The 27,979-nt window shown below is 38.6% G+C and overlaps 4 protein-coding genes and 1 pseudogene across 4 annotated transcripts; 2 read left to right on the top strand and 3 right to left on the bottom strand.

The window, feature by feature from the left end:
- Positions 1–1,435: 1,435 nt before the first annotated feature.
- LOC114453945 (E3 ubiquitin/ISG15 ligase TRIM25-like) lies at positions 1,436–2,901 on the bottom strand. The gene is made up of 2 exons (XM_028433982.1): positions 1,699–2,901; positions 1,436–1,438 (listed from the first exon to the last, which is right to left on the bottom strand). The coding sequence occupies exons 1-2, from the start codon at positions 2,899–2,901 to the stop codon at positions 1,436–1,438; spliced, it is 1,206 nt and encodes a 401-aa protein (XP_028289783.1).
- Positions 2,902–3,904: 1,003 nt separating this feature from the next.
- Positions 3,905–8,650, top strand: LOC114454535 (leukocyte elastase inhibitor-like). The gene is made up of 5 exons (XM_028435082.1): positions 3,905–3,922; positions 5,774–5,851; positions 6,440–6,529; positions 6,607–6,787; positions 8,247–8,650. The coding sequence occupies exons 1-5, from the start codon at positions 3,905–3,907 to the stop codon at positions 8,471–8,473; spliced, it is 594 nt and encodes a 197-aa protein (XP_028290883.1). The 3' UTR covers positions 8,474–8,650.
- A 3,369-nt stretch (positions 8,651–12,019) lies between these two features.
- LOC114453944 (E3 ubiquitin/ISG15 ligase TRIM25-like) lies at positions 12,020–13,710 on the bottom strand (annotated as a pseudogene).
- A 1,022-nt stretch (positions 13,711–14,732) lies between these two features.
- Positions 14,733–19,772, top strand: LOC114454536 (leukocyte elastase inhibitor-like). Its single transcript, XM_028435083.1, has 5 exons — positions 14,733–14,750; positions 16,599–16,676; positions 17,319–17,408; positions 17,486–17,666; positions 19,113–19,772. Exons 1-5 carry the CDS (start codon positions 14,733–14,735, stop codon positions 19,337–19,339), a joined length of 594 nt encoding a protein of 197 aa, XP_028290884.1. The 3' UTR covers positions 19,340–19,772.
- Positions 19,773–22,845: 3,073 nt separating this feature from the next.
- LOC114453946 (E3 ubiquitin/ISG15 ligase TRIM25-like) lies at positions 22,846–24,632 on the bottom strand. Its single transcript, XM_028433983.1, has one exon. The coding sequence runs from the start codon at positions 24,603–24,605 to the stop codon at positions 22,944–22,946; it is 1,662 nt and encodes a 553-aa protein (XP_028289784.1). The 5' UTR covers positions 24,606–24,632; the 3' UTR covers positions 22,846–22,943.
- Between the last annotated feature and the right edge of the window lie 3,347 nt (positions 24,633–27,979).

The following is a 27,979-nucleotide window of genomic DNA, read 5'->3' on the forward strand; positions in this document are numbered from 1 at the left end:
ATTTCTGACAAAATAGATTGAATTCTAATCACATTTACATGTGTCAAACTCAAGGCCCGGGGGCAAAATCGTGCCCTTTAGAGCATCCAATTTGGCCTTCAGCAGAAAGCAAAAACAGTCAGAGAAACCATGAATCCTTGTGTAAATAATTAATCTCCAAATTAATACACAAATTCAATGAAACTCCACAATCACATTCCCCACGCTTATATCACATGATGGCAGTCATTTTTAATATCAAATAGATAAAAGAACCCTCAATTTTTCCAAAATCCTGCAATTTTCTTCAAAATATTCCACAAAATGTACCCAAATTACATAAAAATAGGTCATAAAATCAAATCCTGTAGGGACTAATATCTGTCACTTATAGCTTTGATTTTCTCAGTTTTTTATTTGTGGGTGAAGTAAATAATAGTGTGTGTGATTTCCCTGATTTAATTATAAGGGACATGTGCATGATAAATGTGTTTGTTTTGGGGTTTTTTTTTTTACTCATTTTTTTATTTTTTCATTTGGTGTATTTTTCTGTAATATGTTTTTTGGATTCATTATGTGTATTTCTGTTGTGTTTTTGTGCAATTTTTGTATAAATATTGTTTTTTGTTGCCATGGCAGTGTGCATTTCTGTTGTCATTTTGTGTATTTGTATAACTATTTAGTTTTGTGTATTTTGAGTCATTTCCTTTTTTGTTGTTTTGTGTATTTTTCTGTCATGTATGTTTTTTGGAGCCTTTTTGTTTATTTTTGTTGATTTCTGTACTTTTTGTATAAATATTGTTTAGTTTTTTGTTTTATTTTACTAATTTAGTATATTTTTATTATAGATACCTTACGTGTGGTGAGGGCGTGTTTTGAAGTGTGTGTGTGTGTGTGTGTGTGTGTGTGTGTGTGTGTGTGTGTGTGTGTGTGTGTGTGTGTGTGTGTGTGTGACACAGCAAAAATCTAGTTTCCTTAATCCGCATTAATCTAACCATTTGCATTAATAATAATGATGTATTTTTGTCACATATGTACAGCTACATACAATAAACTGTCTCTACATTGAACCCCTCCCTGAGGAGCAGTTAGTGTTGAGGGACTTGCTCAACATCCCACAGTGATGACCAGGTGAGAATCAAACCAGTGACCCTACCATTACAAGCCCACATCAAACACAAGATTGACATTTTAAAAGACTTGTGTACATTTATAGTGTGTGTGTGTGTGTGTGTGCATTTACACACAGGAATAACCTTTCTATCTAAGTTTACAAAATTCAACACTATCGCCACAAAAACAAACACAAATTCCAGCGTGTAGCGGCTCAGTGAAGGTGGTGTTGACTCTGTGGAGGAGAGTCATTGTTTCAGAGACGCTGTAGAAGGACAGAACACCTGCTGTGTGATCCACGTACACTCCTATTCTGGAGGGCTGACAACCTGGGACTGGAGTCTCACTGCTATTATGACAAAATGTGTAACTGTTTAGAAAACATTTTAACGTCCATGATTTGTTATTGAATCCAAATCCACTTTCATCCCTTTCCCTTCCTCTGCTGATACTTTTGTATGCGACCGATACTTCAACTCCTTCTCCTCTCACCTCCACCTCCCAGTAACAACGACCAGTCAGACTCTCTCTGCTCAGGACCTGAGACCAACCAGTGAACCTGTCTGGATGATCAGGATGAGGTTGATCTTCTTCCATTAATGTTACTTTTCTGTTTCCTTCTGATAAACTGAGCATATTGAAAGCTGTGTTTGGATCCAGAGTGATTTCCTGTGAATACTTTAAGAATCCAGCTCTGGTCCTCGGCTCTGATGGTAGATCATCCACTCTCTCCACAATGTGACAGATGTTGGTCCAGTCCTCCATCAGGACTTCGTGGAGATGTTCTCTGAGCTCTGACACAGCTGCTGTCACCTCCTCAAAGCAGCTCCCAGGACCTCTGAGGATGATGGAGGAGTGTGTGGACACACTGAGCGCTGACATGGAGCTGTAGCTGAGGACAAACTGGATGTGATCCTCAGTGTGGGAGATCTGCTGCAGCTTAGCGTCTCTGTTCTTCAGCTCAATGATCTCCTGCTCCAGCTTCTCCTGAAGAGCTCGGACTGCACTCACTTCAGTCTGTTGCTTGGATCGGACCTCCTTCTCCAGCTCAGAGCTTCTTCTTTGGAGGAGATGGATCAGCTCAGTGAACATCTGCTCACTGTGCTCCACTGTCTGATCAGCAGAGAGGTTGATGGTCTTCTCCTGCTCTTTAAGCAGCTCCACATCTTTCTCTCTGTCCTGGATGTTCTTGTGGATGTTAGCTCGACTCTCCTGCAGCTCTCTCTGTTTCTCAGTCTTTTCTGCTGCAGCTGAAACCGTGTCGTGGTCTTTATGTTCCTCCATGGAGCAGAAAATACAGATACACTGCTGATCAGTGCGGCAGAACATCTTCATCACCTCATCATGACGAGAGCAGATCTTCTCCTGGATCTTCTTGGATGGATCCACCAGTTTGTGTCTCTTTAATGTAACATCATTATGTTGCTGAAGGTGTTTTTCACAATAAGAGGCCACACAGTTCAAACAGGACTTGGAGGCTTTCAGTTTCCTTTCAGTACAAACATCACAGGCCACATCTTCAGCTGCAGCAAATCTTTGATCATCAGGATCATCTTGAAGTCTGTTCTTCTTCTTTTCCTCCACTAACTCTGCTAACATGATGTTTTTCACCAGATCAGGCCTCTCAGTGAACTTCTTCCTACACTGAGGACAACTGTAGTTGTTCTTCTCCTTCTCTCCATCCCAGAAGCTGCTGATACACGTCCTGCAGTAACTGTGTCCACAGGGAACGGTCACCGGCTCCTTCAGGAGGTCCAGACAAATGGAACAGGACAAAGTCTCCGTCTGCAGCTCAGCTTGCTGCGCCATTTCACCAGAGTTACTTTCACTTCCTGAAAACCAGTCAAAACGAGTCAACACCATCTGGTTACACCCATAAGGAAACTGCATTGAAAGAAGGGTGCATTCTGGGAAATGTAGTAATACAGAGACAGACAGTGAGGAGGAGGATTAAACAATGTGTTGTAAAGTCTGAACAACGAGTCGATGGTTGGAATTAAAAACATCCTTTTATTATTACACTTAATGTTCTTTTTTAACCACACACACACACACACACACACACACACACACACACACACACACACACACACACACACACACACACACACCCTTCTCAGGTTCTCAGTTTCTCCTATAAGGCGTGCCCCTACCTGGTTACTATGACAACATCTCCAGCCAACACAAACAGTGTAAATCCCAGTGAGAGATCATGTGATTAGCAGCACTTTGCTGACACATAGAGGAAACTCAGGAAGTGTAAAAAGCTCCTGGTGGAACAGTCAGAGAAAGCCATGATGTCACCTTCTGAGATGCCTCATTGGAGGCATTTGGGCTCATGTCTAGAGAACTTGGGATAATAATGTTCATCTTAGTCCAAGCTTGTCATCAGGTCACAGTCAAACTTAATAGAGGCAGCTGCTTGCTGGGCTTAGCCGAATGCCTCCTCCTGATAGACCACCAGTCGGCAGGCCTAGGGGTCCCTCGGCTGCTTTTGGAACGCTCTTCATCATGGCCGCTACTTAAACACTTCTGGGGTGTAAGGAAAAGTGGATATGAAAGGAGATAGGAGGGACTATTGGAACGCACCCTTTGTGAATAGTTAAAATGCCTTGAAACTTATAGTTGCTTTTTAGTCCACAGACTATGACTAAAACGAAATGAAAATTTGCTGTCCAAATGAACACTGATTTGGATCAACTTGTAAGATTGGACAATTTTCCAAGTGACACCTGATGATCCCACGACACATTATTGGTCAGTGGCACAGCTTTGGAAAAGTTAGAATATTTGTTTACCAGACATTGGAGCGATGTCAGATACCATTGCAGTGAGAAAGTCATAGGTTTGAGTCCCAGGCCTCACGATTCGATCCAGCCCACACCTCTGATATTTCTAACACCTGAGTGGGGGATCAATAAGTCCTAACAGGGAAACTCAGACTCTATCGTCCATTTGTTCAGCATCACAACCAAAGTCCAACTTGTTTTCCCTCAACCTTTTTAATAGTATTTTCTCATTTTTTCTCACTGAAACCCTTTGCTGCAGTTTCTCAAGATCTTGCCCAGTGAACCAACCTTGTCTCACTCCAAAGCCTCTAATGACTTTACTTGTACATAAACATTCTACGCAAACTCCTCTACAAACAATATGCATCATCTGCCCAGTTTTTTCTATCAAGCATAGATTCCTCCAGCTTTATCCTGTTGCTATGCTGTTGCTATGCTAAGAACTTAGCGGAATGAAGTTGAACCACGGCAGGTGTTTAGTATTAAAAACTTTTCTTTTTCGGTGATTTATGTATTTATTATTATCAATTTTTTAAAAGTTTAAAAACTTGCAATGATGAAACTATGAGAATAAAGTTGTTTTCTTTAAGAAAAAAGAAAAAACAACAGCCTCTTGCCCTTCCTCAGAGGAGCTAACAAGCTAACGTTAGTCCGACAGCAACATCACAGTAATATAACATGCTCTGTTAAAAGCATATTACTGCAGCACTTCTCGCTCTCAATGTGCCACACCTCAGCAGCAGCAGCAACACGTGTCACTTACAGCAGCCATACGGAGGCTGCTGCGCACACACAAACAACACATGCACCACAGAGTTCAACTGTAACAATTACAAATCAAACATACTGTAAATCAAGCAGCAGTAATTACCTTTCAACCAGAAAAAATTGCTAATTCCATCTTCTACTCCTCCACACCATACACTGTAAAAACGACGCGCTCTAGCTCTGAGAAAGGGGCGGGGCCTGTGAGCAACAGCTCTCAGACAGCCCATTAAACACAATCCTGGCTCTGATTGGATCGTTTTGCTCGGTCGTGGTGCATTCTGGCAATCTGCCAAAAGCTGCAGGAGCAGCAGGAGGGAATCAATGAGTCTGTTTTTTTTCACACAACTAGTTTGATGTAAAGCTGTCCTTACATAGTGACAGCTTTAGCAAATATGACAAAAAGTCACTTTTAGAGAGTTGCAGACTGCACCTTTAAGTCCAAATGAGAGAATAGGGCCATTAAAGAGTAACTAAACACCTGCTTTCACCTGACCTGCCACTAGGAGGGAAATTCAAAAAAATGCCTTGATTAAGGGCGGTGCTCCTGGAACAGTAAGACACGCCCAGTCTATACTATAAAATCTCCAACGAACAATCGATGCTATGCTAACTAGCTACTCGTTACTCAATATATCTCTATATTCAGAGATATACAGAGCCCACAGGTGCTAGTTTTTATAAAAGGGGCGGGGCTAACAGTGCTTGTTTGTGATGGAAGATGGTCCCAAAACATCACATGATCTTGTTCTCAGCCAATAGTAAAAATCACATGTAATAGCGGGTTTTAACCCATAGAGGGAAGTCACTCTGACATTTTACAACTAAATATGCCAAATTGAAATACTTTGACTAAAATGTTGAGAGTTGGACCAGAATCAGAGTGCTTTGATCAACAGTCATCAAAGCATTTGGTAATTGGATCATCTTAGTACTTTGCTTTTTTTAAAAAAAGATTTTAAAATATTTTATTTTTTACAAATGTATTATCAGAGAATCAAGATTTAAATAATGTATCAGGTTTCAATTTGTCATAAAAAGACACATTTATTTTCTTACCATATTTTTCATTAACGAATTAAACTTTAAGTGAATCCTATTCCTTTTTTTTTGTTTGATCTCTTTAGAGAGACACCAAAGATGTGAAGATGATGTACCAAAAAACCAAGTTCCCGCTGACCTTCATCCCTGAAGCTGGCTGCCAGGTAATTTAGTAATGAATCACCATCCATCTATCTTCTTCCGCTTAACCGTTTCCGTGTCGCGGGGGCAGCATCCTCAGTAGGGAGGCCCAGACTTCCCTCTCCCCGGCCACTTCCTCCAGCTCTTCCGGGGGGACCCCGAGACGTTCCCAGGCCAGCCGAGAGACATAGTCTCTCCAGCGTGTCCTGGGTCTTTCCCGGGGCATCCTAATTAGGTGCCCGAGCCACCTCATCTGGCTCTTCTCGATGCGGAGGAGCAGCGACTCTACTTTGAGCCCCTCCCGAAGGACTGAGCTTCTCACCCTATCTCTAAGGGAGAGCCCAGCCACCCTACGGAGGAAACTCATTTCAGCCGCTTGTACCCGTGATCTTGTTCTAGTAATGAATCTATTTATCACAACCTGATGGTTAAAACCTTTAATGTCATTTTTAGTCATTAGACTCAAACATATACAATAATATGGATGTCTTTCTTGTGTTTTGTTTTACTTTTAAATGTTTAATAATTTATCTTTATCAAAACACCTTAAAAATCACTGAAATCTAACACAGGAAAATTAAAGCTAATGTTTTAAATGTTGTGTCTGACAGATCTTAGAAATGCCGTACAAAGGCAAAGAGCTGAGCATGCTCATCTTCCTCCCTAACGGCATCGAGGACGACTCCACCGGTCTGGAAAAGGTACAACACGCACATATTTGCACTCAGGCACATCTTAAGGCCTCTAAGACCCAAACGATGTGTGTCTCCTCCCTCAGCTGGAGAGAGAGCTGACCTATGAGAACTTTGTGGAGTGGACCAGACCAGACATGATGGATGAGACGGAGATCCAGGTGGGTCTGCCTCGCTTCAAACTGGAGGAAACGTACGACCTGAAGAACGTTCTGATCAGCATGGGAATGGAGAACGTGTTCGACATGGCAGCCAGCGACTTCTCTGGTACGATTTCATCATGTTTTACCTCATTTTTTCTATTTATCATCATAAAAACAATACTTTTAGTGTTTTTTATTCTCTGTAATAAAGTTGGTTAATTAGGTTTAGATCAGGGCTAAATTAAACTATAATTTAGTAATTAATTAGTCTTTTTTTTTACCAACTAATTCATTCATTGTATTAAGAGAAGGACCCTGAAATCGGACAAAGTGGGTCTGGAAATTACTGGATGTATTAAGAGAAATCACATGTTTTGCAGTCTTTATGTTTCACTAGGAGGGGGTCGCCAGACGCTTTAAAGAAACAAAGAATATTTTCTGAACAATTTCATTCCATTTTTGTTTATTTTTACCCTTTTTCTGCAACTACACCAAACTACTCCATATTTTAGCCTATTTTCATCACTTTTTCTAGCCATATTTTTGCTTCTTTTAGTGCATTTTTACTACATTACTCCCATTTCTGATACTTCTCCATCACATTTCAACGTGTTTTCTGCACATTTTTTCCTCTTTCAAGACATTTTCAGCACTCAAACCTTTACCACTACTTTTCACACCTAATGTCACATATATTGACTTATTATTGTCTCTTCACCATATGTCATGGTAAATGGTATAGGGATAGTTCTTTATCCCTATACTGAAATATTCTCAAAGCGCTTTACAATATCAGCTCATTCACCCATTCACACACCAATGGGACTGAGCTGCCATACAAGGTGCTGGTCAACCACTGAGAGCAACTTAGGTTTCAGTGTCTTGCCCAAGGACACTTCAACACATAGACAGGAATAGACTGGGATCAAACCTCCAACCTCTCGCTCAGAAGACGACCCCTCTACCACCTCATTATTTGCCAGATTAAAGTAATTGTTCCTACTTTTTAAGTGAAATCACCCCAAATTCCCCTCCCCCCGTTTCTGTCACTTTTAAGTCAATATTGACACTTTGAACCCTTTTTGCTACTTTATCTGTCTGTTTTTGCCCACTCTAATTTCCAACTTTTAACCAATTTTTTAAAAACTTATTTCACAAACCTTTTCCACCATTTTTGGTCACTTTTAACACATTTCTGATTAACACAAGGATTTCCATCTTTAAGATGACTATAATAATAATAAACTTCCTGAATGTTCATGTCTATGTTCAACCATCTTCAGCTACAGTGGGGGTCCCCGCTCTCTGGAACCTTTATTTTGGTGGTCGAGGGCTAAAAAGGTTGAGAACCACTGTCTCAGAGCTAAATAAAGCTGAACTATCAATGAAACACGTCCATTTACTAATGGCTGCTTTAGTTTTCTAAACAATTGCAATAGTAATAGAAAACATGCATCGTTTTCAACACATAATTACTGGATTAGAGCTACTGTTAGAATTAGACTTTTAGAGTATGTCTTAGTTGTCTTAGTTTTGATCACTTCCTGTATTGTAACCCTGTCCATCCTGTCGTTGTGTAACAGGCATGTCTCCTTCCAATGACCTGGTGCTTTCTAAAGTGGTGCATAAGGCGTTTGTGGAGGTGAATGAAGAAGGAACCGAAGCAGCCGCTGCTACCGCCGCCATCATGATGCTGCGCTGTGCCAGGATTCAGCCGCCCTTCATCGCTGATCACCCCTTCCTCTTCTTCATCAGACACAACCCGTCCATGAGCGTTCTGTTCGCTGGACGCTACTGCTCCCCAGAGTAAACGCTGAACCACAGCCCAACAATCATTGCTTTAAGGGGTTTCACACCTTTCCTTCAAACATTTGAAGACTAAGATGATATTTGAATCGATACTGTTGCATGGATGAACAGTAGATTTTTACACAAGGGAATTATTTTTTGAATGTTTGCATAAATCACCGTTTGCTGCCTTAAATATAAGCACCTGTTTTCCTCTACTGCCTTAACGCTCCATAAAAAGCCTTTTTACAACACATTTAACTCTTAGTGGCAAGAGTTTTTGCACTTCATTTACAGAAAACATAATTTGTACTGGCTCACGGTAATGTGATGAAGTGGATAAAATGTAATGTTGTTACACTTATGTAACAAAGACAAATCTGTACGATGAATCTTGAACTAGAGTTTTATGGATGCAGATGCTTTACGTTATGGAATAAAAGTGTGTGGTTTAACATGTTTGGGTCACGTTTTTCATCTTAGATTCTTCTCTTATTTCCACATGTTCCATACTTTCCATTAAAATCTGACCTCTTCTTAATCAATAGTAATCAAAATAAAACTGGTACTGGTTACTTTCACCACCCATGTTTATTGTTGCTCATAAATCTTGGTACAGTTCCCTTACATACAGTAAACATCTCATGTATAAACTTAAAAAGGAAGAAACACAATCCAGCACAATTTGAACTGAATTTATTTTCCACAAAAGCCTCTGTATAAAATAAAAGGTTTGTCAAAATGTACAATTATTTTTTAATTAAATAACACAGATGAATTAAATTGAAAATATAAAAAATGCTCAGGCTCTAAGTGTAGATACATTTATAAACTCTAAAACTGGGAAAATAACCAACATTCAATGCCGTTTTGGTGCCGTACGTTACGTTTAATCTGATTGGTCGACTATGATGTGATGCATTTGATTGTTGTCTGGTCATTTCATTTTTTTTTATATTTTAACAACGTCCTGATGATCATTTTAAAACAAAACAAAAAAAAACTCACTAACAGTTGAGTGTAGAAACGTGATGAATTAAATTACTTATTTTAAAACATACTTAAGTACAAGTAAAATTACTCATTTAGAAATATACTCAAAAGTACAAGTACCCATAAAAGCAACTCAATTACAGTAATATAAGTACTTGTAATCCATCATTTTCACCTCTGTATAAAATATCTAATATTGAAAATACAGTGATTTAACATAATAAATACATTCCAACCCTGATTTTTTTGTATAACTGAGAATTTTTACCAAGTCATTATTTTTTTTAGCTTATTTTGAGCCAATTTCTACCAATAAATCTCAATATTCAAAGTATTCAATCCAGTTTGTTATTATTATTATTATTACTAGTACAGTGCCTGTTGGAAGTATGTATTCATATAGTGGGAGGAGCTTAAGTACAGTTGTCAATTATGGCCAAATGAGTGTGTGTTTGAAGGTTGGACGTACAAAGAGGTACATACTCTGTGCTCTGTAGTGTTATAAAGGGCTTTATTTGTGGGTGTAAAGTTAAATAGTGTGTGTGATTTCCTTGATTTAATTCTATAGGACATGATAAATGTGTCATTTTTATATATTTTTTATTTGGTGTATTTTTCTGTATGTTTTTTGGTCAGCTGACTGGGACCACGTGCTTTATTCACTAGACTAAACATTCATTTACAAAAACACATCAAAAAGAATAATATTCTGTCTCACATGCCTAAATGAGAGACTTTCCTTGTATTTTTGCAGTTTTCATTATAATTCAGCCTTTAGAAATCACGTGAGCTTGTATGTTTATTAATAATAATAACTTTGTTCATACAGCACTTTTATAAAACAAGGGTTTGACACACAGCAGTAAAAGACCATCAAAGCAATCAAACAACAGACAGGTAAACAGAATCCATGCATTTATGAGAAGATAAAATCAAATAAGAAAATGAAATCACATGAAGCCAAGTGTATAAAGTTATTAGGAGTAATTTAAAAGATGTTAAACATTCTGCAAGCCTTGTCTCCTTATCTTATCTTATCTTAATGAATGTCTTTAATGTCTATCAGCCATAAAATCAATATAAACAGGAAGATCAAATATACAGCAGTTTGTGTTTCTGATTAAATGGGATTAAAGAAGTGCATTTCCTTTCAATATTTATATTTCTATTGGTATGAAATGTGGCTTAAGTAGAAAAACTAAGATCTGACACCACTGAAAATGTCCTGAAACATCCATATGGGCTTAAATAAAATAAACAAGCAGAAAAGTGTTCATGTGGATGTCACTGTTCTCATTTCTGACTTTTGTAAAGATGAGATAATACCACATAAGTTGCAGTGAAATCTATTAACAAAACTGTGAGAAATATTCACAAAAACATGTTCACATGACCAAATATTACATTTCTGACAAAATAGATTGAATTCTAATCACATTTACATGTGTCAAACTCAAGGCCCGGGGGCAAAATCGTGCCCTTTAGAGCATCCAATTTGGCCTTCAGCAGAAAGCAAAAACAGTCAGAGAAACCATGAATCCTTGTGTAAATAATTAATCTCCAAATTAATACACAAATTCAATGAAACTCCACAATCACATTCCCCACGCTTATATCACATGATGGCAGTCATTTTAATATCAAATAGATAAAAGAACCCTCAATTTTTCCAAAATCCTGCAATTTTCTCAAAATATTCCACAAAATGTACCCAAATTACATAAAAATAGGTCATAAAATCAAATCCTGTAGGGACTAATATCTGTCACTTATAGCTTTGATTTTCTCAGTTTTTTATTTGTGGGTGAAGTAAATAATAGTGTGTGTGATTTCCCTGATATAATTATAAGGGACATGTGCATGATAAATGTGTTTGTTTTGGGGTTTTTTTTTTTACTCATTTTTTTATTTTTTCATTTGGTGTATTTTTCTGTAATATGTTTTTTGGATTCATTATGTGTATTTCTGTTGTGTTTTTGTGCAATTTTTGTATAAATATTGTTTTTTGTTGCCATGGCAGTGTGCATTTCTGTTGTCATTTTGTGTATTTGTATAACTATTTAGTTTTGTGTATTTTGAGTCATTTCCTTTTTTTGTTTTGTGTATTTTTCTGTCATGTATGTTTTTTGGAGCCTTTTTGTTTATTTTTGTTGATTTCTGTACTTTTTGTATAAATGTTTAGTTTTTTGTTTTATTTTACTAATTTAGTATATTTTTATTATAGATACCTTACGTGTGGTGAGGGCGTGTTTTGAAGTGTGTGTGTGTGTGACACAGCAAAAATCTAGTTTCCTTAATCCGCATTAATCTAACCATTTGCATTAATAATGATGTATTTTTGTCACATATGTACAGCTACATACAATAAACTGTCTCTACATTGAACCCCTCCCTGAGGAGCAGTTAGGGTTGAGGGACTTGCTCAACATCCCACAGTGATGACCAGGTGAGAATCAAACCAGTGACCCTACCATTACAAGCCCACATCAAACACAAGATTGACATTTTAAAAGACTTGTGTACATTTATAGTGTGTGTGTGTGTGTGTGTGCATTTACACACAGGAATAACCTTTCTATCTAAGTTTACAGAATTCAACACTATCGCCACAAATATAAACACAAATTCCAGCGTGTAGCGGCTCAGTGAAGGTGGTGTTGACTCTGTGGAGGAGAGTCATTGTTTCAGAGACGCTGTAGAAGGACAGAACACCTGCTGTGTGATCCACGTACACTCCTATTCTGGAGGACTGAGAACCTGGGACTGGAGTCTCAATGCTATTATGATAAAATGTGTATCTGTTTGGAAAACATTCTAACATCCATGATTTGTTATTTAATCCAAATTCACTTTCATCCCTTTCCCTTCCTCTGCTGATACTTTTGTATGCGACCGATACTTCAACTCCTTCTCCTCTCACCTCCACCTCCCAGTAACAACGACCAGTCAGACTCTCTCTGCTCAGGACCTGAGAGCAATCAATGAACCTGTCTGGATGATCAGGATGATGTTGATCTTCTTCCATTAATGTTACTTTTCTGTTTCCTTCTGATAAACTGAGCATATTGAAAGCTGTGTTTGGATCCAGAGTGATTTCCTGTGAATACTTTAAGAATCCAGCTCTGGTCCTCGGCTCTGATGGTAGATCATCCACTCTCTCCACAATGTGACAGACGTTGGTCCAGTCCTCCATCAGGACTTTGTGGAGATGTTCTCTGAGCTCTGACACAGCTGCTGTCACCTCCTCAAAGCAGTTTTCAGGAGCTGTGAGGATGATGGAGGAGTGTGTGGACACACTGAGCGCTGACATGGAGCTGTAGCTGAGGACAAACTGGATGTGATCCTCAGTGTGGGAGATCTGCTGCAGCTTAGCGTCTCTGTTCTTCAGCTCAATGATCTCCTGCTCCAGCTTCTCCTGAAGAGCTCGGACTGCACTCACTTCAGTCTGTTGCTTGGATCGGACCTCCTTCTCCAGCTCAGAGCTTCTTCTTTGGAGGAGATGGATCAGCTCAGTGAACAATCTGCTCACTGTGCTCCACTGTCTGATCAGCAGAGAGGTTGATGGTCTTCTCCTGCTCTTTAAGCAGCTCCACATCTTTCTCTCTGTCCTGGATGTTCTTGTGGATGTCAGCTCGACTCTCCTGCAGCTCTCTCTGTTTCTCAGTCTTTTCTGCTGCAGCTGAAACCGTGTCGTGGTCTTTATGTTCCTCCATGGAGCAGAAAATACAGATACACTGCTGATCAGTGCGGCAGAACATCTTCATCACCTCATCATGACGAGAGCAGATCTTCTCCTGGATCTTCTTGGATGGATCCACCAGTTTGTGTCTCTTTAATGTAACATCATTATGTTGCTGAAGGTGTTTTTCACAATAAGAGGCCACACAGTTCAAACAGGACTTGGAGGCTTTCAGTTTCCTCTCAGTACAAACATCACAGGCCACATCTTCAGCTGCAGCAAATCTTTGATCAACAGGATCATCTTGAAGTCTGTTCTTCTTCTTTTCCTCCACTAACTCTGCTAACATGATGTTTTTCACCAGATCAGGCCTCTCAGTGAACTTCCTCCTACACTGAGGACAACTGTAGTTGTTCTTCTCCTTCTCTCCATCCCAGAAGCTGCTGATACACGTCCTGCAGTAACTGTGTCCACAGGGAACGGTCACCGGCTCCTTCAGGAGGTCCAGACAAATGGAACAGGACAAAGTCTCCGTCTGTAGCTCAGCTTGCTGCGCCATTTCACCAGAGTTACTTTCACTTCCTGAAAACCAGTCAGAATGAGTCAACACCATCTGGTTACACCCATAAGGAAACTGCATTGAAAGAAGGGTGCATTCTGGGAAATGTAGTAATACAGAGACAGACAGTGAGGAGGAGGATTAAACAATGTGTTGTAAAGTCTGAACAACGAGTCGATGGTTGGAATTAAAAACATCCTTTTATTATTACACTTAATGTTCTTTGTAAACACACACACACACACACACACACACGCACACACACACACACACGCACGCACGCACGCACACACACACACACACACACACACACACACACACACACACACACACACCCACCCTTGTGGTTCTCAGTCACTCCTATAAGGCGTGCCCCTACCTGGTTACTATGACAACATCTCCAGCCAACACAAACAGTGTAAATCCCAGTGAGAGATCATGTGATTAGCAGCACTTTGCTGACACATAGAGGAAACTCAGGAAAGTAGAATGACAGTGTAAAAAGCTCCTGGTGGAACAGTCAGAGAAAGTCATGATGTCACCTTCTGGGATGCTTCATTGGAGGCATTTGGGCTCATGTCTAGAGAACTTGGGATAATAATGTTCATCTTAGTCCAAGCTTGTCATCAGGTCACAGTCAAACTTAATAGAGGCAGCTGCTTGTTGGGCTTAGCCGAATGCCTCCTCCTGATAGACCACCAGTCGGCAGGCCTAGGGGTCCCTCGGCTGCTTTTGGAACGCTCTTCATCATGGCCGCTACTTAAACACTTCTGGGGCGTAAGGATAAGTGGATATGAAAGGAGATAGGAGGGACTATTGGAACGCACCCTTTGTGAATAGTTAAAATGCCCTGAAACTTATAGTTGCTTTTTAGTCCACAGACTATGACTAAAACTAAATGAAAATTTGCTGTCCAAATGAACACTGATTTGGATCAACTCGTAGGATTGGACAATTTTCCAAGTGACACCTGATGATCCCACGACACATTATTGTGCAGTGGCACAGCTTTGGAAAAGTTAGAATATTTGTTTACCAGACATTGGAGCGATGTCAGATACCATTGCAGTGAGAAAGTCATAGGTTTGAGTCCCAGGCCTCACGATTCGATCCAGCCCACACCTCTGATATTTCTAACACCTGAGTGGGGGATCAATAAGTCCTAACAGGGAAACTCAGAATCTATCGTACATTTGTTCAGCATCACAACCAAAGTCCAACTTGTTTTCCCTCAACTTTTTTAATAGTATTTTCTCATTTTTTCTCACTGAAACCCTTTGCTGCAGTTTCTCAAAGATCTTGCCCAGTGAACCAACCTTGTCTCACTCCAAAGCCTCTAATGACTATACTTGTACATAAACATTCTACGCAAACTCCTCTACAAACAATATGCATCATCTGCCCAGTTTTTTCTATCAAGCATAGATTCCTCCAGCTTTATCCTGTTGCTATGCTGTTGCTATGCTAAGAACTTAGCGGAATGAAGTTGAACCACGGCAGGTGTTTAGTATTAAAAACTTTTCTTTTTCGGTGATTTATGTATTTATTATTATCAATTTTTTAAAAGTTTAAAAACTTGCAATGATGAAACAATGTGAATAAAGTTGTTTTCTTTAAGAAAAAAGAAAAAACAACAGCCTCTTGCCCTTCCTCAGAGGAGCTAACAAGCTAACGTTAGTCCGACAGCAACATCACAGTAATATAACATGCTCTGTTAAAAGCATATTACTGCAGCACTTCTCGCTCTCAATGTGCCACACCTCAGCAGCAGCAGCAACACGTGTCACTTACAGCAGCCATACAGAGGCTGCTGCGCACACACAAACAACACATGCACCACAGAGTTCAACTGTAACAATTACAAATCAAACATACTGTAAATCAAGCAGCAGTAATTACCTTTCAACCAGAAAAATTGCTAATTCCATCTTCTACTCCTCCACACCATACACTGTAAAAACGACGCGCTCTAGCTCTGAGAAAGGGGCGGGGCCTGTGAGCAATAGCTCTCAGACAGCCCATTAAACACAATCCTGGCTCTGATTGGATCTTTTTGCTCGGTCGTGGTGCATTCTGGCAATCTGCCAAAAGCTGCAGGAGCAGCAGGAGGGAATCAATGAGTCTGTTTTTTTTCACACAACTAGTTTGATGTAAAGCTGTCCTTACATAGTGACAGCTTTAGCAAATATGACAAAAAGTCACTTTTAGAGAGTTGCAGACTGCACCTTTAAGTCCAAATGAGAGAATAGGGCCATTAAAGAGTAACTAAACACCTGCTTTCACCTGACCTGCCACTAGGAGGGAAATTCAAAAAAATGCCTTGATTAAGGGCGGTGCTCCTGGAACAGTAAGACACGCCCAGTCTATACTATAAAATCTCCAACGAACAATCGATGCTATGCTAACTAGCTACTCGTTACTCAATATATCTCTATATTCAGAGATATACAGACCCCACAGGTGCTAGTTTTTATAAAAGGGGCGGGGCTAACAGTGCTTGTTTGTGATGGAAGATGGTCCCAAAACATCACATGATCTTGTTCTCAGCCAATAGTAAAAATCAATTGTAATAGCGGGTTTTAACCCATAGAGGGAAGTCACTCTGACATTTTACAACTAAATATGCCAAATTGAAATACTTTGACTAAAATGTTGAGAGTTGGACCAGAATCAGAGTGCTTTGATCAACAGTCATCAAAGCATTTGGTAATTGGATCATCTTAGTACTTTGCTTTTTTTAAAAAAAGTATAAATATTTTATTTTTTACAATTGTATTATCAGAGAATCAAGATTTAAATAATGTATCAGGTTTCAATTTGTCATAAAAAGACACATTTATTTTCTTACCATATTTTTCATTAACGAGTTAAACTTTAAGTGAATCCTATTCCTTTTTTTTTGTTTGATCTCTTTAGAGAGACACCAAAGATGTGAAGATGATGTACCAAAAAACCAAGTTCCCGCTGACCTTCATCCCTGAAGCTGGCTGCCAGGTAATTTAGTAATGAATCTCCATCCATCTATCTTCTTCCGCTTAACCGTTTCTGGGTCGCGGGGGCAGCATCCTCAGTAGGGAGGCCCAGACTTCCCTCTCCCCGGCCACTTCCTCCAGCTCTTCCGGGGGGACCCCGAGACGTTCCCAGGCCAGCCGAGAGACATAGTCTCTCCAGCGTGTCCTGGGTCTTCCCCGGGGCCTCCTTCCGGAGGGACTTGCCCTGGGCGCCTCACTAGGGAGGCGTTCAGGGGGCATCCTAATTAGGTGCCCGAGCCACCTCATCTGGCTCTTCTCGATGCGGAGGAGCAGCGACTCTACTTTGAGCCCCTCCCGAAGGACTGAGCTTCTCACCCTATCTCTAAGGGAGAGCCCAGCCACCCTACGGAGGAAACTCATTTCAGCCGCTTGTACCCGTGATCTTGTTCTAGTAATGAATCTATTTATCACAACCTGATGGTTAAAACCTTTAATGTCATTTTTAGTCATTTGACTCAAACATATACAATAATATGGATGTCTTTCTTGTGTTTTGTTTTACTTTTAAATGTTTAATAATTTATCTTTATCAAAACACCTTAAAAATCACTGAAATCTAACACAGGAAAATTAAAGCTAATGTTTTAAATGTTGTGTCTGACAGATCTTAGAAATGCCGTACAAAGGCAAAGAGCTGAGCATGCTCATCTTCCTCCCTAACGGCATCGAGGACGACTCCACCGGTCTGGAAAAGGTACAACACGCACATATTTGCACTCAGGCACATCTTAAGGCCTCTAAGACCCAAACGATGTGTGTCTCCTCCCTTAGCTGGAGAGAGAGCTGACCTATGAGAACTTTGTGGAGTGGACCAGACCAGACATGATGGATGAGACGGAGATCCAGGTGGGTCTGCCTCGCTTCAAACTGGAGGAAACGTACGACCTGAAGAACGTTCTGATCAGCATGGGAATGGAGAACGTGTTCGACATGGCAGCCAGCGACTTCTCTGGTACGATTTCATCATGTTTTACCTCATTTTTTCTATTTATCATCATAAAAACAATACTTTTAGTGTTTTTTATTCTCTATTATAAAGTTGGTTAATTAGGTTTAGATCAGGGCTAAATTAAACTATAATTTAGTAATTAATTAGTCTTTTTTTTACCAACTAATTCATTCATTGTACTAAGAGAAGGACCCTGAAATAGGACAAAGTGGGTCTGGAAATTAATGGATGTATTAAGAGAAATCACATGTTTTGCAGTCTTTATGTTTCACTAGGAGGGGGTCGCCAGATGCTTTAAAGAAACAAAGAATATTTTCTGAACAATTTCAGCCCATTTTTGTTAATTTTTACCCTTTTTCTGCAACTACACCAAACTACTCCATATTTTAGCCTATTTTCATCACTTTTTCTAGCCATATTTTTGCTTCTTTTAGTGCATTTTTACTACATTACTCCCATTTCTGATATTTCTCCATCACATTTCAACGTGTTTTCAGCACTCATAAACCTTTACCACTACTTTTCACACCTAATGTCACATATGTTGACTTATTATTGTCTCTTCACCATATGTCATGGTAAATGGTATAGGGATAGTTCTTTATCCCTATACTGAAATATTCTCAAAGCGCTTTACAATATCAGCTCATTCACCCATTCACACACCAATGGGACTGAGCTGCCATACAAGGTGCTGGTCAACCACTGAGAGCAACTTAGGGTTCAGTGTCTTGCCCAAGGACACTTCAACACATAGACAGGTATAGACTGGGATCAAACCTCCAACCTCTCGCTCAGAAGACGACCCCTCTACCACCTCATTATTTGCCAGATTAAACTAATTGTTCCTACTTTTTAAATGAAATGACCCCAAATTCCCCTCCCCCCATTTCTGTCACTTTTAAGTCAATATTGACACTTTGAACCCTTTTTGCTACTTTATCTGTCTGTTTTTGCCCACTCTAATTTCCAACTTTTAACCAATTTTTTAAAAACTTATTTCACAAACCTTTTCCACCATTTTTGGTCACTTTTAACACATTTCTGATTAACACAAGGATTTCCATCTTTAAGATGACTATAATAATAATAAACTTCCTGAATGTTCATGTCTATGTTCAACCACCTTCAGCTACAGTGGGGGTCCCCGCTCTCTGGAACCTTTATTTTGGTGGTCGAGGGCTAAAAAGGTTGAGAACCACTGTCTCAGAGCTAAATAAAGCTGAACTATCAATGAAACACGTCCATTTACTAATGGCTGCTTTAGTTTTCTAAACAATTGCAATAGTAATAGAAAACATGCATCGTTTTCAACACATAATTACTGGATTAGGGCTACTGTTAGAGTATGTGTTAGTGTTAGAGTTGGTTAGGTTTACAGTGGGGTTTTGTCTTAGTTTTGATCACTTCCTGTATTGTAACCCTGTCCATCCTGTCGTTGTGTAACAGGCATGTCTCCTTCCAATGACCTGGTGCTTTCTAAAGTGGTGCATAAGGCGTTTGTGGAGGTGAATGAAGAAGGAACCGAAGCAGCCGCTGCTACCGCCGCCATCATGATGCTGCGCTGTGCCAGGATTCAGCCGCCCTTCATCGCTGATCACCCCTTCCTCTTCTTCATCAGACACAACCCGTCCATGAGCGTTCTGTTCGCTGGACGCTACTGCTCCCCAGAGTAAACGCTGAACCACAGCCCAACAATCATTGCTTTAAGGGGTTTCACACCTTTCCTTCAAACATTTGAAGACTAAGATGATATTTGAATCGATACTGTTGCATGGATGAACAGTAGATTTTTACACAAGGGAATTATTTTTTGAATGTTTGCATAAATCACCGTTTGCTGCCTTAAATATAAGCACTTGTTTTCCTCTACTGCCTTAACGCTCCATAAAAAGCCTTTTTACAACACATTTAACTCTTAGTGGCAAGAGTTTTTGCACTTCATTTACAGAAAACATAATTTGTACTGGCTCACGGTAATGTGATGAAGTGGATAAAATGTAATGTTGTTACACATGTAACAAAGACAAATCTGTACGATGAATCTTGAACTAGAGTTTTATGGATGCAGATGCTTTACGTTATGGAATAAAAGTGTGTGGTTTAACATGTTTGGGTCACGTTTTTCATCTTAGATTCTTCTCTTATTTCCACATGTTCCATACTTTCCATTAAAATCTGACCTCTTCTTAATCAATAGTAATCAAAATAAAACTGGTACTGGTTACTTTCACCACCCACGTTTATTGTTGGTCATAAATCTTGGTACAGTTCCCTTACATACAGTAAACATCTCATGTATAAACTTAAAAAGGAAGAAACACAATCCACCACAATTTGAACTGAATTTATTTTCCACAAAAGCCTCTGTATAAAATAAAAGGTTTGTCAAAATGTACAATTATTTTTTAATTAAATAACACAGATGAATTAAATTGAAAATATAAAAAATGCTCAGGCTCTAAGTGTAGATACATTTATAAACTCTAAAACTGGGAAAATAACCAACATTCAATGCCGTTTTGGTGCCGTACATTACGTTTAATCTGATTGGTCGACTATGATGTGATGTATTTGATTGTTGTCTGGTCATTTCATTTTTTTTTATATTTTAACAACGTCCTGATGATCATTTTAAAACAAAACAAAAAAAAACTCACTAACAGTTGAGTGTAGAAACGTGATGAAATAAATTACTTATTTTAAAACATACTTAAGTACAAGTAAAATTACTAATTTAGAAATATACTCAAAAGTACAAGTACCCATAAAAGCAACTCAATTACAGTAATGTAAGTACTTGTAATCCATCATTTTCACCTCTGTATAAAATATCTAATATTGAAAATACAGTGATTTAACATAATAAATACATTCCAACCCTGATTTTTTTGTATAACTGAGAATTTTTACCAAGTCATTATTTTTTTTAGCTTATTTTGAGCCAATTTCTACCAATAAATCTCAATATTCAAAGTATTCAATCCAGTTTGTTATTATTATTATTATTACTAGTACAGTGCCTGTTGGAAGTATGTATTCATATAGTGGGAGGAGCTTAAGTACAGTTGTCAATTATGGCCAAATGAGTGTGTGTTTGAAGGTTGGACGTACAAAGAGGTACATACTCTGTGCTCTGTAGTGTTATAAAGGGCTTTATTTGTGGGTGTAAAGTTAAATAGTGTGTGTGATTTCCTTGATTTAATTCTATAGGACATGATAAATGTGTCATTTTTAAATATTTTTTATTTGGTGTATTTTTCTGTATGTTTTTTGGTCAGCTGACTGGGACCACGTGCTTTATTCACTAGACTAAACATTCATTTACAAAAACACATTAAAAAGAACAATATTCTGTCTCACATGCTAAAATGAGAGACTTTCCTTGTATTTTTGCAGTTTTCATTATAATTCAGCCTTTAGAAATCACGTGAGCTTGTATGTTTATTAATAACTTTGTTCATACAGCACTTTTATAAAACAAAGGTTTGACACACAGCAGTAAAAGACCATCAAAGCAATCAAACAACAGACAGGTAAACAGAATCCATGCATTTATGAGAAGATAAAATCAAATAAGAAAATGAAATCACATGAAGCCAAGTGTATAAAGTTATTAGGAGTAATTTAAAAGATGTTAAACATTCTGCAAGCCTTGTCTCCTTATCTTATCTTATCTTAATGAATGTCTTTAATGTCTATCAGCCATAAAATCAATATAAACAGGAAGATAAAATATACAGCAGTTTGTGTTTCTGATTAAATGGGATTAAAGAAGTGCATTTCCTTTCAATATTTATATTTCTATTGGTATGAAATGTGGCTTAAGGAGAAAAACTAAGATCTGACACCACTGAAAATGTCCTAAAACATCCATATGGGCTTAAATAAAATAAACAACAAGCAGAAAAGTGTTCATGTGGATGTCACTGTTCTCATTTCTGACTTTTGTAAAGATGAGATAATACCACATAAGTTGCAGTGAAATCTATTAACAAAACTGTGAGAAATATTCACAAAAACATGTTCACATGACCAAATATTACATTTCTGACAAAATAGATTGAATTCTAATCACATTTATAACATTTACATGTGTCAAACTCAAGGCCCGGGGACAAAATTGTGCCCTTTAGAGCATCCAATTTGGCCTTCAGCAGAAAGCAAAAACAGTCAGAGAAACCATGAATCCTTGTGTAAATAATTAACTAATTCAGTTGTAGATATCTCCAAATTAATACACAAATTCAATGAAACTCCACAATCACATTCCCCACGCTTATATCACATGATGGCAGTCATTTTTAATATCAAATAGTTAAAAGAACCCTCAATTTTTCCAAAATCCTGCAATTTTCTTCAAAATATTCCACAAAATGTACCCAAATTACATAAAAATAGGTCATAAAATCAAATCCTGTAGGGACTAATATCTGTCACTTACAGCTTTGATTTTCTCAGTTTTTTATTTGTGGGTGAAGTAAATAATAGTGTGTGTGATTTCCCTGATATAATTATATAGGACATGTCCATGATAAATGTGTTTGTTTTGGGGTTTTTTTTTACTAATTTTTATATTTTTTCGTTTGGTGTATTTTTCTGTAATGTATGTTTTTTGGATTCATTATGTGTATTTCTGTTGTGTTTTTGTGCAATTTTTGTATAAATATTGTTTTTTGTTGCCATGGCAGTGTGCATTTCTGTTGTCATTTTGTGTATTTGTATAACTATTTCCTTTTTTTGTTGTTGTTTTGTGTATTGTGTCATGTATGTTTTTTGGAGCCTTTTTGTTTATTTCTGTACTTTTTGTATAAATATTGTTTTATTTTACTAATTTAGTATATTTTTATTATAGATACCTTACGTGTGGTGAGGGCGTGTTTTGAAGTGTGTGTGTGTGTGTGTGTGTGTGACACAGCAAAAATCTAGTTTCCTTAATCCGCATTAATCTAACCATTTGCATTAATAATGATGTATTTTTGTCACATATGTACAGCTACATACAATAAACTGTCTCTACATTGAACCCCTCCCTGAGGAGCAGTTAGGGTTGAGGGACTTGCTCAACATCCCACAGTGATGACCAGGTGAGAATCAAACCAGTGACCCTACCATTACAAGCCCACATCAAACACAAGATTGACATTTTAAAAGACTTGTGTACATTTATAGTGTGTGTGTGTGTGTGTGTGTGTGTGTGTGTGTGTGTGTGTGTGTGTGTGTGTGTGTGTGCGTGTGTGTGTGTGTGTGTGTGTGCATTTACACACAGGAATAACCTTTCTATCTAAGTTTACAGAATTCAACACTATCGCCACAATGATAAACATAAATTCCAGCGTGTAGCGGCTCAGTGAAGGTGGTGTTGACTCTGTGGAGGAGAGTCATTGTTTCAGAGACGCTGTAGAAGGACAGAACACCTGCTGTGTGATCCACGTACACTCCTATTCTGGAGGACTGAGAACCTGGGACTGGAGTCTCAATGCTATTATGATAAAATGTGTATCTGTTTGGAAAACATTTTAACGTCCATGATTTGTTATTTAATCCAAATCCACTTTCATCCCCTTCCCCTCCTCTGCTGATACTTTTGTATGCGACCGATACTTCAACTCCTTCTCCTCTCACCTCCACCTCCCAGTAACAACGACCAGTCAGACTCTCTCTGCTCAGGACCTGAGACCAATCAATGAACCTGTCTGGATGATCAGGATGAGGTTGATCTTCTCTCATTCTTGTTACTTTTCTGTTTCCTTCTGATAAACTGAGCTCAATGAAAGCTGTGTTTGGATCCAGAGTGATTTCCTGTGAATACTTTAATAATCCAGCTCTGGTCCTCGGCTCTGATGGTAGATCATCCACTCTCTCCACAATGTGACAGACGTTGGTCCAGTCCTCCATCAGGACTTTGTGGAGATGTTCTCTGAGCTCTGACACAGCTGCTGTCACCTCCTCAAAGCAGTTTTCAGGAGCTGTGAGGATGATGGAGGAGTGTGTGGACACACTGAGCGCTGACATGGAGCTGTAGCTGAGGACAAACTGGATGTGATCCTCAGTGTGGGAGATCTGCTGCAGCTTAGCGTCTCTGTTCTTCAGCTCAATGATCTCCTGCTCCAGCTTCTCCTGAAGAGCTCGGACTGCACTCACTTCAGTCTGTTGCTTGGATCGGACCTCCTTCTCCAGCTCAGAGCTTCTTCTTTGGAGGAGATGGATCAGCTCAGTGAACATCTGCTCACTGTGCTCCACTGTCTGATCAGCAGAGAGGTTGATGGTCTTCTCCTGCTCTTTAAGCAGCTCCACATCTTTCTCTCTGTCCTGGATGTTCTTGTGGATGTCAGCTCGACTCTCCTGCAGCTCTCTCTGTTTCTCAGTCTTTTCTGCTGCAGCTGAAACCGTGTCGTGGTCTTTATGTTCCTCCATGGAGCAGAAAATACAGATACACTGCTGATCAGTGCGGCAGAACATCTTCATCACCTCATCATGACGAGAGCAGATCTTCTCCTGGATCTTCTTGGATGGATCCACCAGTTTGTGTCTCTTTAATGTAACATCATTATGTTGCTGAAGGTGTTTTTCACAATAAGAGGCCACACAGTTCAAACAGGACTTGGAGGCTTTCAGTTTCCTCTCAGTACAAACATCACAGGCCACATCTTCAGCTGCAGCAAATCTTTGATCATCAGGGTCATCTTGAAGTCTGTTCTTCTTCTTTTCCTCCACTAACTCTGCTAACATGATGTTTTTCACCAGATCAGGCCTCTCAGTGAACTTCCTCCTACACTGAGGACAACTGTAGTTGTTCTTCTCCTTCTCTCCATCCCAGAAGCTGCTGATACACGTCCTGCAGTAACTGTGTCCACAGGGAACGGTCACCGGCTCCTTCAGGAGGTCCAGACAAATGGAACAGGACAAAGTCTCCGTCTGTAGCTCAGCTTGCTGCGCCATTTCACCAGAGTTACTTTCACTTCCTGAAAACCAGTCAGAACGAGTCAACACCATCTGGTTACACCCATAAGGAAACTGCATTGAAAGAAGGGTGCATTCTGGGAAATGTAGTAATACAGAGACAGACAGTGAGGAGGAGGATTAAACAATGTGTTGTAAAGTCTGAACAACAAGTCAATGGTTGGAATTAAAAACATCCATTTATTATTACACTTAATGTTCTTTGTAAACACACACACACACACACACACACACACACACACACACACACACACACACCCCCGTGGTTCTCAGTCACTCCTATAAGGCGTGCCCCTACCTGGTTACTATGACAACATCTCCAGCCAACACAAACAGTGTAAATCCCAGTGAGAGATCATGTGATTAGCAGCACTTTGCTGACACATAGAGGAAACTCTGTAAAAAGCTCCTGGTGGAACAGTCAGAGAAAGTCATGATGTCACCTTCTGGGATGCCTCATTGGAGGCATTTGGGCTCATGTCTAGAGAACTTGGGATAATAATGTTCATCTTAGTCCAAGCTTGTCATCAGGTCACAGTCAAACTTAATAGAGGCAGCTGCTTGCTGGGCTTAGCCGAATGCCTCCTCCTGATAGACCACCAGTCGGCAGGCCTAGGGGTCCCTCGGCTACTTTTGGAACGCTCTTCATCATGGCCGCTACTTAAACACTTCTGGGGTGTAAGGAAAAGTGGATAAGAAAGGAGATAGGAGGGACTATTGGAACGCACCCTTTGTGAATAGTTAAAATGCCCTGAAACTTATAGTTGCTTTTTAGTCCACAGACTATGACTAAAACTAAATGAAAATTTGCTGTCCAAATGAACACTGATTTAGATCAACTCAACTCAACAAACAATATGCATCATCTGCCCAGTTTTTTCTATCAAGCATAGATTCCTCCAGCTTTATCCTGTTGCTATGCTGTTGCTATGCTAAGAACTTAGCGGAATGAAAACTTTTCTTTTTCCGTGATTTATGTATTTATTATTATCAATTTTTTTTTTAACATTCATTTACGTTACAATATATTTCTACTAGTATAGTATAGTGTAAGAGTTTAAAAACTTGTAATGATGAAACGATGTGAATAAAGTTGTTTTCTTTAAGAAAAAAGAAAAAACAACAGCCTTTAGCTAAAAATAAATAAATAAATAAATAAATAAATTAGACAGGCACGAAATAAGATTTTTTTTTCTTTTTGAAATAATTTTTGTTTAAGATTAGTGCTAAGACTGTTACACCTTTTTCTAAGATGAGCTGCTGCAAGACAAACAGAAATAAAAGCACAACACAACTGACAGCTGGACTTTGTTGAGCCTATTTTTAATTATAATTGTTTTTTAAATCAGTTCTTCCTACAGAAACACAAACTGAAAATGAAGTTTAAATGACAAAGAAAAGAGCACTTACTAATGTATTCTGCAATGAAATAAAAGTCTTAAAGCTGCTGGTGATGATTCCTAACATTTTAAAAACTCTACCTGTATCGTCATCCTCTACTGATGCCAGTGTGACACCAAACACACTGACAAAGTGACTTCACAACACATTTACGTTTGTTTCACAGATTGAAAGTTGTGCCAAAAACCATGTCGGATGTTGATTTTGTGGAACCACAGTCTGGCAAAGAAATACAAGGTATCGCAGTAAGAATGAAGTAAACGCACTTCTTAAACATTAAAAATGTAACTTCAAAGTACTTCAGTCTAAACTCAATCAAATCTCAAAAGAAAGAAATCTGAAATAACAAAATCACAAAAGACAAAATCTCAGCAGAAAAAAAACTCAACTGTAACAAAAAAAATTCCAGCAGACAATCTTTCAAAAGACAAAATTTAGACAAAAATACCAACCAAAAAAAAATTAAAAAAAATCCCAATTGATGAACTCTTCAAAAAAACACAAACGCCCCAATTTAAGAGAACCCAACAGAAACAATCACAGCACACAAAATGCTAATGGACAAAATCCCAACAGATAAAATGCCAATCAAAAAAATCTTAAAGGCAGGGTAGGTAATTTTAAAAAACAAACCCCCCTCTTCTGTGCTCCCTCTAAAGCCACGCCCCCCACTCACATGCACGAGCGCCACTGCTCCAATAGCAGACCTCAGCTCATCGCTTGTATTGTGTAGAAACTACGTTGTCTCATGTCTCACTCAGCGGTAAGTCGACCCAAAACTTTATCATCATAGATATTAAAAAACGTGACCAAAAACTTAGTTTTTACTCCATCACCGATGACGCGCTTTGAGTATGAGCTCGTGCACGCAAGGGGTTGAGAACCAGCAGGGAGACAGGGATTTTTCTATTGGTCGAAGTTTTTACTGGTTTACAGCTGCTACAGATGATGGATTGTCTACGTTCCTTTTTCAGAACACAAACAATCTTAATTTCTGTCTCAACTGTAACAATCACAACCCAAAAAATCCCAGAAAAGTCCCAAAAAGACCAAATCCCATTGAACAAAAATACCAACCGAGAAAAAATCACAGTTGATCAAAACAAAAAACAAAAAAATACAAATCTACAACAATAAAGGTTGCAGTAATGGGAACAGTTTAATAATTTCTAAAGAGTATTATAGTTACCACCAAAAGTAACAGTATTACAGTACCACATTAGTCCCAACACACTGATATTGACCCAGAATTAATATTAAACATTTTATTATCAGTAGGGTTAGGATCTGCATTTAAAAAAAAAAATAAAAAAATTGGAATTTTGTTCCATTGGGATTTATCCAAAACAGAAATAATAGAAGAAGAAATGCCTTAATTATGACTTGCAGTTCCTAATAACATCTCCATTTAATAACCTTTTTACAAACAAAAATCTAACCATTAATTATATATAAAATAATAGATTACGCTATCAACATCCATTCATCAAAACACCACAAAGTAAGTACCAAATGTTAATAGTGAATAAATTAGATGAATAGAATAAGTGGAAAATTACGTTTTGTTTAATTAGTTTGACACAAAAACTTAAAATTATTATATAAAATCAAATGTGAATTCCAATGATAAATAATGTAACATTAAGTAACTCATAATCAGTAGAAAAGATTGTTATAGAAAAATAGTATAATAAAAAAAATCAAAATCACAAACAAAAACATTTGAAATCCAAGCAAAAATGATCTGATCAATATGATTTAAACATGACGGTTTCAATAACCTTTATTCACAAACTGTGTTATGCGTCTATACAGTCATATCTTATCATTCAAACTATATTGTTTTTGATGTATAACTTTTGCCTCAAAGGTCAACATGTTTAGTCTGATCTGTTTCTGAGGCTGAGCGCCGTCGTGAGGGAATAAAATGATAAACTTTATCACCTGCAGAG

Source organism: Gouania willdenowi, chromosome 20 (assembly GCF_900634775.1).
Source record: "Gouania willdenowi chromosome 20, fGouWil2.1, whole genome shotgun sequence".
Taxonomy (NCBI): Eukaryota; Metazoa; Chordata; class Actinopteri; order Blenniiformes; family Gobiesocidae; genus Gouania; species Gouania willdenowi.